This window comes from Salvia splendens, chromosome 21 (genome assembly GCF_004379255.2).
Source record: "Salvia splendens isolate huo1 chromosome 21, SspV2, whole genome shotgun sequence".
In the NCBI taxonomy this organism is placed as follows: Eukaryota; Viridiplantae; Streptophyta; class Magnoliopsida; order Lamiales; family Lamiaceae; genus Salvia; species Salvia splendens.
This window is the reverse complement of record NC_056052.1, coordinates 26,551,997-26,565,851: the sequence shown is the minus strand read 5'-3', so window position 1 is coordinate 26,565,851 and position 13,855 is coordinate 26,551,997. Positions and strand designations below refer to the sequence as shown.

The window sequence follows — 13,855 nt, the reverse complement described above, 5'->3', positions numbered from 1 at the left end:
TCTTTGTTTCTGTATTTGTTTTTTTTTTATTTGGGCCCCTTTTAAGGGTTTGGTTAGTAGAAAGTTATTTCCTAAGAAATTGGGCTAGACTTTTTGAACTGGCCCGCATTGATTCTGTAGCCCATTTATTTAGAATATTGATTCATATATACTCTTTATTCGGTTGCTCGAGATTAACTTGTTGATAAATAGTTTGAAGATAGTCAAATATATGATCTTAGTAATAAGTATGCCTTTACATGTACTAATATAAAATAGTACTCCCTCAATCTCGGCTAAGATGACACATTTCTTGGCCGGCACGGGATTTTAGGAGTTATTGGTTAATGTATTTAATTAGAGAGAGAAAATGTAGGTGTAATATTAAAATATAGAGAGAAAGATGAATATTTTAAGAGGAGTGAGAAAAAATGGTAGAGTGTATTAATTGGAGAGAGAGTTTCCAAAAAAGGAAATGTGTAGACAAACTAAAAAGAAAAACGTGTCATCTTAAGTGGGACGGAGTGAGTAGTAAACACTCTATCTTTCCACCAGGTGAATCTATCCGAAAGTAGAACAACACAAGTTAATTAAGATATTCAAAACCACACTTTATAATATTAATAATTACCTTTTTCCAAATTAAATATAGCTATTTCCTTACCTGTTTTATGCTTACATAACACATTTCTTCCTACCAACACATACAAAACTAGAGAACCGAAACGAGCAAAAACATGGTTGGAAATAGCACCAATTCTACAATCTTAAGTAAACTACACAAAGAATTTGGACTTGGGCCGGCCCGCCCTACTATTACGGGCACTCCAGGCTTTTCCCGGGCCCTCCATAGTAAAAATGTGTGCCCCACTCATTGTTGTAGGCACTCTTGATGTTGTAACAATTCGTATTCTCGGCCAACGTTGATATATCTCGGGCCGAGCTGAGGCTGTTGTCCGAGTCGACGATCTCTAGGTTTCGAAAATAGCTTGCCTTGCCAAAGCCCGCTTCTGCATAATGGCCCGAGCCCATTTGGGTTGAGGTGTGCTGGTCATTGGGCCTGGAATTAACAACCTCGCCTCCCCATTCCACCATCGTGGCCCGGTCCGTTAAATGGGTGAATAGCTCGTTGGGCCAATAGCCCACTAATGTGCTATCACCAAAGCTCATCCACCAATTTCCCAATTTGGGGTCCTATTTTCATGATTGGATATTGTTAAGATAAAAAACATAAAATTATGTGTTTTTTCGCAATTTAATTTGAAACTTTGATGACTGAATCTAACCTTCCATATGAGAATGGTGACGTCGAATTGATTTCCGCCTGTGGATGACACCGGTGAGATTGCAGCTCCGATGGCTATCCGGCTATTTGTTTGTATGAATCCGGAGCATAGGAGATTGTAACACCCCGTTGCTTGATATGAGTCGCTCTGAAAAATTATAAAAGGAAAAAATAAGAAAAAAGGTATATTATATTTACTCGAAGTTAAAGAGAGAATCAATGAGTCAGCTTTGATCTGAATAATTATAAATTTAATTGCATTAATAAAAATTATTATTGAAATAACATTTATACTGGTAATTCGAGTGTATAATGACTAATTAATGCATTTTTCTTAATTTATGTAGTACTACTATACATGCATTGCATGATGACAAGGTTAAAAGAAATTGAGCATTTTGGCCATGCATATTTAATAAGGAGATGAACAATTCATCAGTGCTTGCAGAAGATGGGTAAAGTAAAATAAAGGCACTCCCAATTATTGCAAAATCTCATTTCCAACAGATTCCAACCCATTGACTTCAAGAATTCACTGAATTTCTCACCAAAAAAATATTCCAAATTATTGTTTCTTAATAGTATAAGTGGACCAAAAAACATAACAATCACATTGATGCAGGAGGGTGAAATGTCACTTTTCATGAGTTAATAGCTATAAATACATGATGTCTCTCTTGACAAGTACAAAATTTAAGTCCATGCCTTTGGACCCCTCTTTACAAATCTCAAGTCTTTAATTAGTTGAATATTTCAAGTTAATTTGATTTATTGGTACCTAAAATAAAAGAACTCGGATTATTACTCATGATAGTTCACTAAATTTACATGCTACCTAGCTTAATTAATCGTCAATTAGAATTAATTATCTGCTATTTTTAGTACATTTTTCTCTCTAATAAAAGTTGAGAAAATCAGTAACATACCGTCCAATAAGTGAAGAGCCTTGGTCTGCTATCACCATACAACTCCGGACTAACCTGACTAGTACAACCCATCAAAACTTCAGAATTTCAACATTTTCACAACTATTTGCTAATAATATTATAATATCCAACAAATGAAAAATAATTCGTCATCTTCATATGTAATCTACATTAGGAAAGCAAATCCTTAATCAATTAACTAAAAGGTCAAAAGGGAGAAAAGTGGACATTTAAAAAAAAAAGAAAAAAAGTCAATGCTCAATCCTACCATTTACACGAGTGACGAGCCCAGCCCAGCCCACAGAAAAGACAAACATAAGCTTAAATACAACAGACAACCAAAAATTATGCTGCAAAATCCTTTAAAAATTCAAATAGTTTGTCAATTTCCCTCTAAATTAAAGATGAGGTGTGATGGGGTACGAACTAAACAAGCCCAACAGCAGTGACGGCCCATCAGCCCAAAGCCCAAGGAAGAGTATGAGTTCGGCATTACCAAAGAGTTCGGAGGAGTTCGGCATTACCAAAGAGTTCGGCCTCAGCCTACAGCTCGGTAAAAGCCAACCAATCAAGCTCTGCTCTCAGGTCGGCATCAAGCTCTACTCTCAGATCGGCAACCAAAGCAGTTCGGTCTCAGTATTCGACCGAACAAGGAGTTAGTGGACCCATGCAGGATTTCCACAACTTCCAACACACCCACTACCACGTGGCGTCAACTCAGGCCACGATCTTAGGCCATGACCTACACGACCTCCACGACCTAGAGTGATGATGTAAGCCACGATCTTAGTTCAATGTATAAATAGAACTTAGATCTGATAGAAAAGAGTTAGAATCTCTCTAGAGAAATAATCATATAGCAAGTCTGTGTTGTAAGCTGTAATTCGCAGATCAAGCAATACAAACCTGCCCCCATTTCTCCCCGTGGACGTAGATTTACCTCAGTAAATCGAACCACGTAAAATTCTCTGTGTCGTAATTTATTTTTACGAGCATTTATCATCATCAAAAATTCGCGGAATCATCACTGGCGCCGTCTGTGGGAAACAGAGAACAAAATTTGTGATAAAGCGAATTTTTGATCCATTTTTTCCACCCAAAAAATGCATACCAGATCGCAGAGTACCCGTATTCCTGCCCGTGAGAACCAGGAGGAAGCCAATCCATCCCATAGGTCGGGAAAACAGCCTAGGGATAAATCCACCACCAGTTCTCATGGTGGAGGAACAAGCCGCTCCAAAAGCCGTCACACCGAGTCTTCCCAGCAGCCCGATTTGAACGAGGCTGTCAAGCTGTTTTTGGCGGAAAAGCAGGAGGAATTCTTAACCTTCCTGCAAAAAAAGCCAAAAGCAGCCGGGGACAAAAACGGCGGATTCTCCCTCTCCCTCCATACGAGACAGTCACTACCGCAGTAGTGTCATGTCTTCCAGAAGAAAGAATCCTCGGTACCGGAATCACAGGAGAACTCCATCTCCTCCATACCGAAGAAATGTCGGGTTCGCCATGTACGGAGTATTGAGGACTCCGTTCTCGGACGATATTACCCGAACTCCCCTTCCACAGAACTACCGAACTCCGTCGATAACCTATGACGGACTCGTGGATCCTCATGACTTCCTGGGACGCTATCAGTATAATATGGCGAACCAAGGTCTCAATGAGGTCCATATGTGCAAGCTGTTCCCCGAGCTGCTCATCGGGAACGCCAGAAGGTGGTTCGACAGCCTTCCTCAAGGCAGCATTAGATCCTACCGAGATCTGATGGATGCTTTCCACAGGAGGTTCTTTCAGAAAGCGGAAGCCCGAAATACTTCGGCTCAGCTGCTTTCTATACGTCAAGGTCGCGACGAAAAGATCAGCGACTTCCTGACGAGATTCCATAAGGAATGCCTACAGGTGGATAATCTCAATGATCTACTTGTCATTTCGGCATTCCAAAATGGAATCCTGCCCGGAGCTCTCTACAGAAAGCTCGTGGAGTGCGGTCCGCAAACAGCTCAAGAGATGTGGGACCTTGCGGACAAGTTTTCTCGTGCCGATGAGGCAGACCGTCGAAAACGGTCTTTAGACAGCTCATCTAGAGAAGACAAAAAGAAGCCCGGTCATAGCGATCAGAGGCATCCTCGCCGAACACCTTCTCCACTAAAGGAGAGATAGCGGTCATCCGAGGTGATCGAAAAAGAGCAAGTGTGTTCGCAGATTGCGCTTAAAAGTGCCGAGCAATCAGTTCGGCACCATCAAGCATAGCAATCACAGCAGCCGGAATCAGAGGCCGGCGAAATGACCGAAGTCACACCGGAGCCGAACTCGATGGTGTACGGCACTGAAGCCGTGATTCCGGTTGAGATCGGCATATCCAGTCCCCGAACTCAATTTCTCCTCAGAAATGAATGGTGACGGACTAAGAGCCGAACTACATCTGGCCGAAGAAAGAAGAGAATTGGCCTGCATAAAAGCAGCCAAGTACAAGGAGCAAGTAGCCCGGTATTATAACCAAAGGGTGAAAAAGCTGCAATTTCAAGTGGGAGATCTCATCTTGAGAAACAACGAAGTAAGCCGAGCAGAAAAGCTGGGCGAACTCGAACCCACATGGGAAGTTCCATATCGGGCGTCAGAAGTCCTCGGCAAAGGGTCTTACAAATTGACTCACGTGTCAAGAGCACAAGTACCCCGAACATGGTACGTTTCCAACCTCAAAAAGTTCCATTTGTAAGAGACAGTCCGGTCAATGTGCTTTCTTTGGTTTGCTTGGTTTTTGTTCGTCTCTGTGTGCTTTTTATTTGTCTATATGCCTTGTCTATGTGCGTGTCGTCTCTTACAAATGTTACTGAGGTATCTTGTTCTTCGAAGGCTGATCCCCTTCTTAGAACATATACAAGCTAAACGATTGTGAGTCAAAGCTTCTACAGAAGATACAAGACCACAATTCAGCTTAAACAAGCAGTTCGTCTGAAACGAGCTGCAACAAGCCCACGATTGTGTGTCAAAGCTTCTAAAGAGGATACAAGACCACAATTCTGCTTAAGAATCAAGCACTTCGTCTGAAACGAACTGCAACAAAAGTCCGATTCTCGCGATAAAACTTGCCTGAATTAGGACAAGGGAAAGTCCAATCCACGCGATAAAACTCGCCGAATTAGGACGACCAAGTTCGGTCAAAGCAGTTTACCTCATAAGACCGAGGACGACCATGTCTAGTCAAAGAGGTTTACTGCATAAGACCACTTCGGTTAACTGGGAAAGTCCGATCCACGCGATAAAACTCGCCGAATTAGGACAAGGGAAAGTTCGATCCCGGCGACGAAAATCGCCAAATTAGAACACAAAGACGAGTCAGGTCAAAGATGTTTATTTCATCAGACCAAAGACGAGTCCGGTCAAAGATGTTTATTTCATCAGACCAAAGACGAGTCCGGTCAAAGATGTTTATTTCATCAGACCAAAGACGAGTCCGGTCAAAGATGTTTATTTCATCAGACCAAAGACGAGTCCGGTCAAAGATGTTTATTTCATCAGACCAAAGACGAGTCCGGTCAAAGATGTTTATTTCATCAGACCAAAGACGAGTCCGGTCAAAGATGTTTATTTCATCAGACCAAAGACGAGTCCGGTCAAAGATGTTTATTTCATCAGACCAAAGACGAGTCCGGTCAAAGATGTTTATTTCATCAGACCAAAGACGAGTCCGGTCAAAGATGTTTATTTCATCAGACCAAAGACGAGTCCGGTCAAAGATGTTTATTTCATCAGACCAAAGACGAGTCCGGTCAAAGATGTTTATTTCATCAGACCAAAGACAAGTCCGGTCAAAGAAGTTTACTTCATAAGACCGAGGACAAGTACGATGAAATTTTTTCGCTAAGCTGTAAATACACAGTGTTAGAAGCGAAAACAAAAACAAAATTTCATTTTCAAATCTTGTTCGGCACACAACTCCGCTACCCTACAAGATGGCGTTACGCTATTACAAAGGACTGTTCTACTGTCCAGGGTTGCTAAAGTTGAGCCATCTATTCACAAAATCCTCGTGAAGCTGAGTTCGGGCGTTCCAGGCAGCTGCAGAATAAGCAGGTCGACGAGATGCTCTAATCGACCTGCCACCTCTTCTCTGAGCCCGGGAAGCCCTAGCACCTCGGCGGCGAAGAGTCTCTTCACGAAGCAGTTGTTGGTCTTGCTCACTCATAATCACAGCTCCTCTACGAACTTCAGCCCGTTCTCGTCTTGACGTTTCCGGCTGTTCCAGAGTTCGTTGCTGACTTGGAGTACGGTTTTGAGCAAGTGAATCAAAGGTTTGATCTGGAGTGCGAGCATCTGTTGGCACGATATGCCGAAGGAATCTTTCTATGGAGGGGCGCCGAGAAAGAACAATGTTGTACCGAGAAGCCCAGCGCCGCAATGATGTCACGACTTGTTGGCAAGCCGAGCTCTCCAGCGCATTGTTCCTCCGGAGTACATTATATTCCTCCCACAGTTCGTCAACTCGACTCTGAACATCTGATATGGTCATTCCCCCGCGCACACGGATGTAATCCTCGTACGCAGTCCTCTCAGCAATGGTCGTGTTCAGCTCGGCCTCCAGATCATTCTTATCGGACTCTAAGTCCTTATTATCGGCATCCAGCTTCACTAAACGAGCCAGAAGCTCGTCATTCTTCGTCTGATCGGCTATAGCTCTTTTCTCAGCTTCGTCTAAAGCCGAAGAGTACAGCCGCTTCCAGTGAAGTACCTCCAGCTCCTTGAGAGTTAAGAATACAAAGCAGCTACGTCAGTTCGGCATTTCAGCTTACCGAGCAGGTAGTAAACCACAACAGGAGTAAGAGAGTACGAAAGGCTATACGAAGACACAAGAGCAGAAAGAAGAATTTTTTCATTCATAAGAAAAAAAATTTTTCTATACAAGGAGGGCTTCAAGGCCATTTTACATAAAGGAAGAAACTAAACTAAGAGAAGGGAGACGAAATCATACTTCGCTAGCTTCGTCTCCACCTTCTCGGTGAGGTTCAGCTTCCTTCTCCTTATCTGCTTCAGCTTCAGCCTCTGCCTCCTTGCTCTCCTCAGCCTGCTCGGCGCCACCGTAGCCGATCTGCTGCGTCTCCTGATCGGCTTCCTTCTCCGGATGCCCGACTCGCTCGACTTCGGCCTCCCGCTCCAGCGGCTCGGCCTCACCCTCTCCGTTGTAAGTCGAAGCGGGTGAAACGGGTCCCACGGAGGCAAAGATAGCCTCCAGGTTCTCGTCCCGATCAGCTCGACAACTCCGGACTCGGTCTGCAGAAAGCAGGACCGAGGATGAAGCGAGCTCCTCAAGGAGCGGCAGATTCTGAAGCCGAGCTGCTATCTCTCGGCTGTACAGAGGCAGCACGACATCGGCCCCCTGCTCGCCCTTATCGGCAATTAGCCTTACCAGGCTACCGACAAAGGCCGAGAACTGGCTGCTCAAAAAGAGTTTCTCCGTGTAAACACGGAGAGCCTCCCCTTGGGCAACCACGGCAGCAGCATCGCTCCGCTTCGCCTGCTCTCGCTGGATGACGAGCTGGTTTTTGGCAAACTGAGCTTCATCCTGGGCCGAAATCCTAGCAGCTCTGGCCTTCTCAAATTTAGCCTCAGCCTGTTCGGCCCGATGACAAACAGCCGCCAACTTCCTCTGCATCTCGGCATAGTCATTGGACGCTTTGGAGAGTTCGACGGCGACGAGCTTGGAGAGCATATCGTTCCTCTGAAAATGGATAAGGAAAAAAGTCAACAGAGGGCACCAAAAATACAGGACAGAAGCCAGGCCAAAGAATCAAGAAGACAATTCACCTCGGCGAAGTCCGTGGGCCATAAAAATGGCTCACAGATATGCTCCGAAGGAGGCGCCAAGACCACGTCTTTCTCTGGCGCTCTCGGGGGCTTCTGGGTCCTCCCCTTCCTACTTGCCGAAGTCGACTCCGGCTTTTTTGGACCCGAAGAGGTCTTTTGCCTCTTCGGATTCTTCTCGGCATCAGGCGCCGAGCTGGTAGCCTTCTCTTTCTCCGGCTCCTCAAGCTCGGAGGACTTTCGGATAGCCTTATTCAGCATGAACACTGCCAAAAAGCAAGAAAACAAGGTTAGTTTTCTTCGTTAAAGCAGTAGAGCATAAAGATAAAGAGAAATCCTCACCCTCGGCCTCTTCGTCCGAAGACGAGATATTGAACACGAGGTCGCCCTTGACGAGCTCAGTTTCCGAATACTGTTTCCTAATCATAGGAATCTTATTGAGCTCGCCCTCGAGCTCGGCCAACGGTTCTAACCGAGGATGGGGAATCACGGACTTCGGCCTTCTCCAAGGAAAGCCCGGAGCCGAAGTCCTATTATAAAAAAAGAAACGGTTTTGCCATTTCGGCCACTTGGTTTTGCAGAAGGCCCTAAAAGGCTGTAAGGGGATCAAGTAAAACCAAGATCCCTTCCTTTTAAACTGGAAAAAATTAAGGATTGCCCTCAGAGACAGATCCTTATCTAGCCTACGCAGTTCGGCAGCAAAAGCCGATAAGTGCCTCCAAGAGTTCGGAGTCACCTGACCTAAAGGGAGTTGAAAAAAATCAAGAAGCTCTACAAAAGGTGGGGGAAGAGGAAAACGAAGCCCGCATTCTAAGCAGGCTTCGTAAACGGTGGCATAACCCTCCGGCGGGTCGTTAGCCCTATGATCATCGTCGGGAACCACCGCCTTCCCCCCAGGTAAAAAATATTTCTCGTGAAGGGATATCACAGTATCCTTACTCAAGATACTGTGAAAATACTCTACGGTCTTCTCCCCGGATTCTTTCCGGCTAGAAGACCCCTTATCCCCTTTCCTACCGCTACCCGACACCGAAGAAGAAGAAGAAGACATTTTTCTTACTTTTTGAAAGTGAAGAAAGTCTGAAGAAGCTCTTGAAAGCGGAAGAAAATTTCTCGAGAAAGAGAGAGTATAGAAGACGCAACAGCAAAGGTGTTCAAATGAGGAAGAAAGAGCATATTTATCAGATTCGGCGAAGATTTCAAAATCATCGCACCGTTTCGAATCCCACCTTTTCAGGATTCAACGGCCGGATTTTACTGTCGCATTTAATGCAGTCACATGCAAGGCACGTCCCCTGACGTCAGCCTCCCCCGTACCTTTATCCAGAATGCCGAAGTGACTCGCTTCGCCGAAGTGATTCACTTCGTCTTTCGGGGGGGGTAGTGATGGGGTACGAACTAAACAAGCCCAACAGCAGTGACGGCCCATCAGCCCAAAGCCCAAGGAAGAGTATGAGTTCGGCATTACCAAAGAGTTCGGAGGAGTTCGGCATTACCAAAGAGTTCGGCCTCAGCCTACAGCTCGGTAAAAGCCAACCAATCAAGCTCTGCTCTCAGGTCGGCATCAAGCTCTACTCTCAGATCGGCAACCAAAGCAGTTCGGTCTCAGTATTCGACCGAACAAGGAGTTAGTGGACCCATGCAGGATTTCCACAACTTCCAACACACCCACTACCACGTGGCGTCAACTCAGGCCACGATCTTAGGCCATGACCTACACGACCTCCACGACCTAGAGTGATGATGTAAGCCACGATCTTAGTTCAATGTATAAATAGAACTTAGATCTGATAGAAAAGAGTTAGAATCTCTCTAGAGAAATAATCATATAGCAAGTCTGTGTTGTAAGCTGTAATTCGCAGATCAAGCAATACAAACCTGCCCCCATTTCTCCCCGTGGACGTAGATTTACCTCAGTAAATCGAACCACGTAAAATTCTCTGTGTCGTAATTTATTTTTACGAGCATTTATCATCATCAAAAATTCGCGGAATCATCAAGGTGAACATATGATATATCTACATTGCTCAAACGGCCAATGTATTAACGGATGTAGTTGGATGTTAACGTCAATTCGCTTGCTAAGGTGACATTGATTTATCACGAACCGACAATTATATGAAATCAAAATTAAAGGATGTTATCGTCAATTCGCTTGCTAAGATGACATTGACAATTATATGTGATAGAAATCCACGAGTTTCATCCTAAAATCAATCAGTGATAGGAGGAGAGGCACATGAGACTTATATAGTGGATTAAGCTTTTTGTGTACACCGATCACCGATGTGGGATATTTTTATATTCATTTTATGTTTCCATTGCCAACAATATGAAATCAAGATTAAATGAAAATACGTGTATTTAAATGCAACTATAGTATATAAAAACAAAACTCGGGATTGGAGATTGACTTTTGAAATTGATTCTTATATTCTACTCTATTGATGAGCAGATCTTATACATGAATGAGACATGTGTGTGCATGTGAGTGTGTGAAATGCTACACATATATGTATATGTAAGTATAGAAAAACACAGAGACACGTAGGGGTGTGTGTGTGTACCTGCCAGCCGGCTTCAATGCTGTTGAGATCGGAGCCATCAAATGAGCCGGACAGAACCCATAGTTGGGAGAGGCTGAACTCATTCACCTCTTCTATCGATGGGTCCCACACGTTTATTGTCGCTTTTGCCCCATATACCTCTCCTGATCCCGTTGTGTACGCTATCGCATGCTTTATTTCATCAATTCATACAAATTACTATCAATAAATCACCAAATTTAATTATTTAGTACACTTACATAATTTATTTAGTATAATTAGTTTACAATTAAATCTCTTTTAAATTAACACACACACATACCTCATGGCCATTGCCACTAACAACATCGGGGGCGTCGGCGCGGCGGAGGGCCGCCATCTCGGCCGTATATCTAGAAGATTTCTTGCCGAAATGATAGAGGGATTTAGCCCTCAGCACATCATGCACCGTGCTACGCCGTATCGGCACGGTTCCCTTGGGGCAGCGCCGCCCCATTTGATGCCACATTTGCCACACATTTCCGCTGCTGTTTCTTTCTCTTACACCATCGGTTTCCGCCATTTTCACCCCCTTTGGCATTTCCGGTGGTGTTTTCTGCAAAATATTTTTCATATTCTTGTTATTTTATTTTATTTTATTTAAAAAAAATCGATATAAAATAAACACTTATATTAATCCGTGCGGTTCCCACTATTGTTCGTGACTAATGGCCTTATCTATTTTTATCTCTTGTGTTGTTGCCTTTTTCCTACTTAACTTGATCCGTCTCCACAATGTCATGATTAAATAGGCATTATTTAGTTCAAATACAGTATATTTGAACTCTCATATTATATCTTAGTATTATTTTGTTAATAAACAACATAACCTTAGCGTACGAAAAATAGGCATTACAATGAGAGAGTTTGTTGGGTTATTTCGGATTCTTGCAAGAATATTTGGTTGTACAAAGGGAGAGAGGTGGTTGGTAGTTAAGGAATTTATTGTACCATAAAGAGAAAAACCAGTTGGTAATTTTGGTGGGTTTTGGCGTTACGTTTCCAAAATTTAATAAAATGTGTCCTTTTTCCTAGCTAGAGAGAGACGAGATAAAGAAAATTAAATAATTTACCTGAATTTTGTGATTCTTGAGTAGAGGATGATCCAAAGCTGGCTGTTTTCTTTTATGTACACAATCTATCATATCTCCATCTGGGCTCTGGAATTACACAAATTTGAACATCAAGAACTCGATTTTGTTTATTTATCTTTACGTTATGAGAAAAATGAACAAATCGAACTTTGATTTTAACGTATAAAACAAAAGAAAATTAATGTAGATTAGTTTGTGTAAAAGAAGATACCTGAATGGTGAGGAGAGGGGGCTTGTTGATGCTGTCCAAATGCCTCTTAATCCTCTCTAGTCTCAAGCTGCTGACTTTTTGTGAGTATTTGGTGTAGTTTAAAGAAGTGGCTTCACATTGTAGAGAGAGAAAAGCAAGAAGAAGAGAGGGAAACACCACAAGAAGAAAAGAAGATGATGGGATGGGAAAAAACCCTATCTTTCTTGCTCTAACACTTCCCATTTCATTCACAGTGATGCAAAATGAAGTGAACCAAAAGAAAGAAAACACACACTAATACCTCTCTCTCTCTCTCTCTCTCTCTCTCTCTCTCTCTTGAATTGAATTGAAGGTTGATGCAGAAGCAATTAAGCTGAGAAGGTGCACACAGTTCCACACACATTCAACACATCCAAATCATGATTGCCTGCAGACAGTGTGTGTGCGTGTGTATATATATATATATATCAGCATACATGAACTAATTAATTATATCTAACAATGACTGCCCAACTTTCTTATCATTTCCTCACTGATAAAATTGAATCTTTGTTATCATTTCACACACAATAAATGCAAAAGAGAGAGAGGTAAAAATAATGTTAGTGTAAATCATGAAGACCTACCCTCCTCACCCCTTCTTTATTGCACTCAGCCCACTTGAAATAATAAAGCATATAATTCTACCTATCTTCCCCTCACCATTTATTTCTCTCAAGATCTTTAAATCACCCTCTTCTATTTCCAATTACGTGGTTTTAATTTAATTTGCACTGTCAAAATATTTGAAATCCGAGAACCAAATCGTTATTTAAAATTCGGTTCAAAATTTTCAGATTTTCGGATTCAATATGGTACTCATACAACTTTTTTTTATTTTATGGTATTGGTATATGAATTTTTTTTTGTATTGGATTTTTGGATTTTATCTTTTTTTTTATGTAATTTCAGAGTTTTTGGATCGGATCGGATTTCATTGCTCAGATTATGGAATTTTGGACAATTCAATCAGACTGGGCAAAAATACGATCCGAAATCCAAATGTTCGCCGCTAAAGTTATTGCAGTTGGGAAAATTTGGCCTCCATATGAGCTGTCACAGCTTTAGTAATTAATACTCTAGCACTGATTAATTATTATTAACTTCATTTTATATTTGAGGGAATCATTTTATATTAACTTCAGATTATTGGTTTATCCTCAAGAGTTGTAATTGAATATTCAAACTTCAAAGTATGAAAGTATAGTACATATTAATATTAATACATATGTCAGTAATCAGAAGAAAATCAAGGCAAAAGATCTTAATGCCAAAGTTTACATATATGTATGTGAAAGTAGTTTCTCTTTTTGTTCTTATGCACACACATATGATGAGGGAGAGAGAGAGAGAGGTAATAATTAATAAAGATGGCAAACACAAAGCAATATGTTTGCAGAATTCATATTTTTCCAAAGGAGTGTAGTAAAATGAGGCAATGAGCTTGGATTTCCCAAACAAGATTAAAAGGTTATAATATTAAAATTTTGCACTAGGGAATCAATTAAATAATAAAATAAGTTTTTGAAAATTTGTATAGAATTGCGTACGTGGGGGAGGCTTCTATTCTGTTTTCTTGTGGGGAAAATTCCTTGTTCCAAGCTACAAAAGCGATCATCTCCATGTGAGCTTACATCTTAATCCACAATCTTTAATGCACAAAAATATTAAGTACTAGTACTTATTAATTGTTTTGAGCCTTCCATCTTCTTGAATCTCGAATAAATTCATCCAAAAATAATAGGAGTAGTTTTTGGAGGTGTCAGCTTCTTTAACTCTCCATGCCTGGAAGTCTGGGTTTTTGACTCACACAATTTCATGTGCACAATGACTTTTTATGTCCTCTTAGTATTAAATAATTTATTGTAGAACTGTTTTTTTAATTATTACAACTTCGATGAGATTTGAATGCACCTTCCATGACAGGAGCCAACGGCAACGCTCAATTCAGTACATATCCT

The 13,855-nt window shown here is 41.9% G+C and overlaps 1 protein-coding gene across 1 annotated transcript; it reads right to left on the bottom strand.

Annotated features, from left to right (window-relative positions):
* Positions 1-577: 577 nt before the first annotated feature.
* LOC121783358 lies at positions 578-12,425 on the bottom strand. The gene is made up of 7 exons (XM_042181404.1): positions 11,877-12,425; positions 11,645-11,731; positions 10,855-11,127; positions 10,554-10,724; positions 2,191-2,244; positions 1,266-1,412; positions 578-1,173 (listed from the first exon to the last, which is right to left on the bottom strand). Exons 1-7 carry the CDS (start codon positions 12,096-12,098, stop codon positions 796-798), a joined length of 1,332 nt encoding a protein of 443 aa, XP_042037338.1. The 5' UTR covers positions 12,099-12,425; the 3' UTR covers positions 578-795.
* Positions 12,426-13,855: the final 1,430 nt, after the last annotated feature.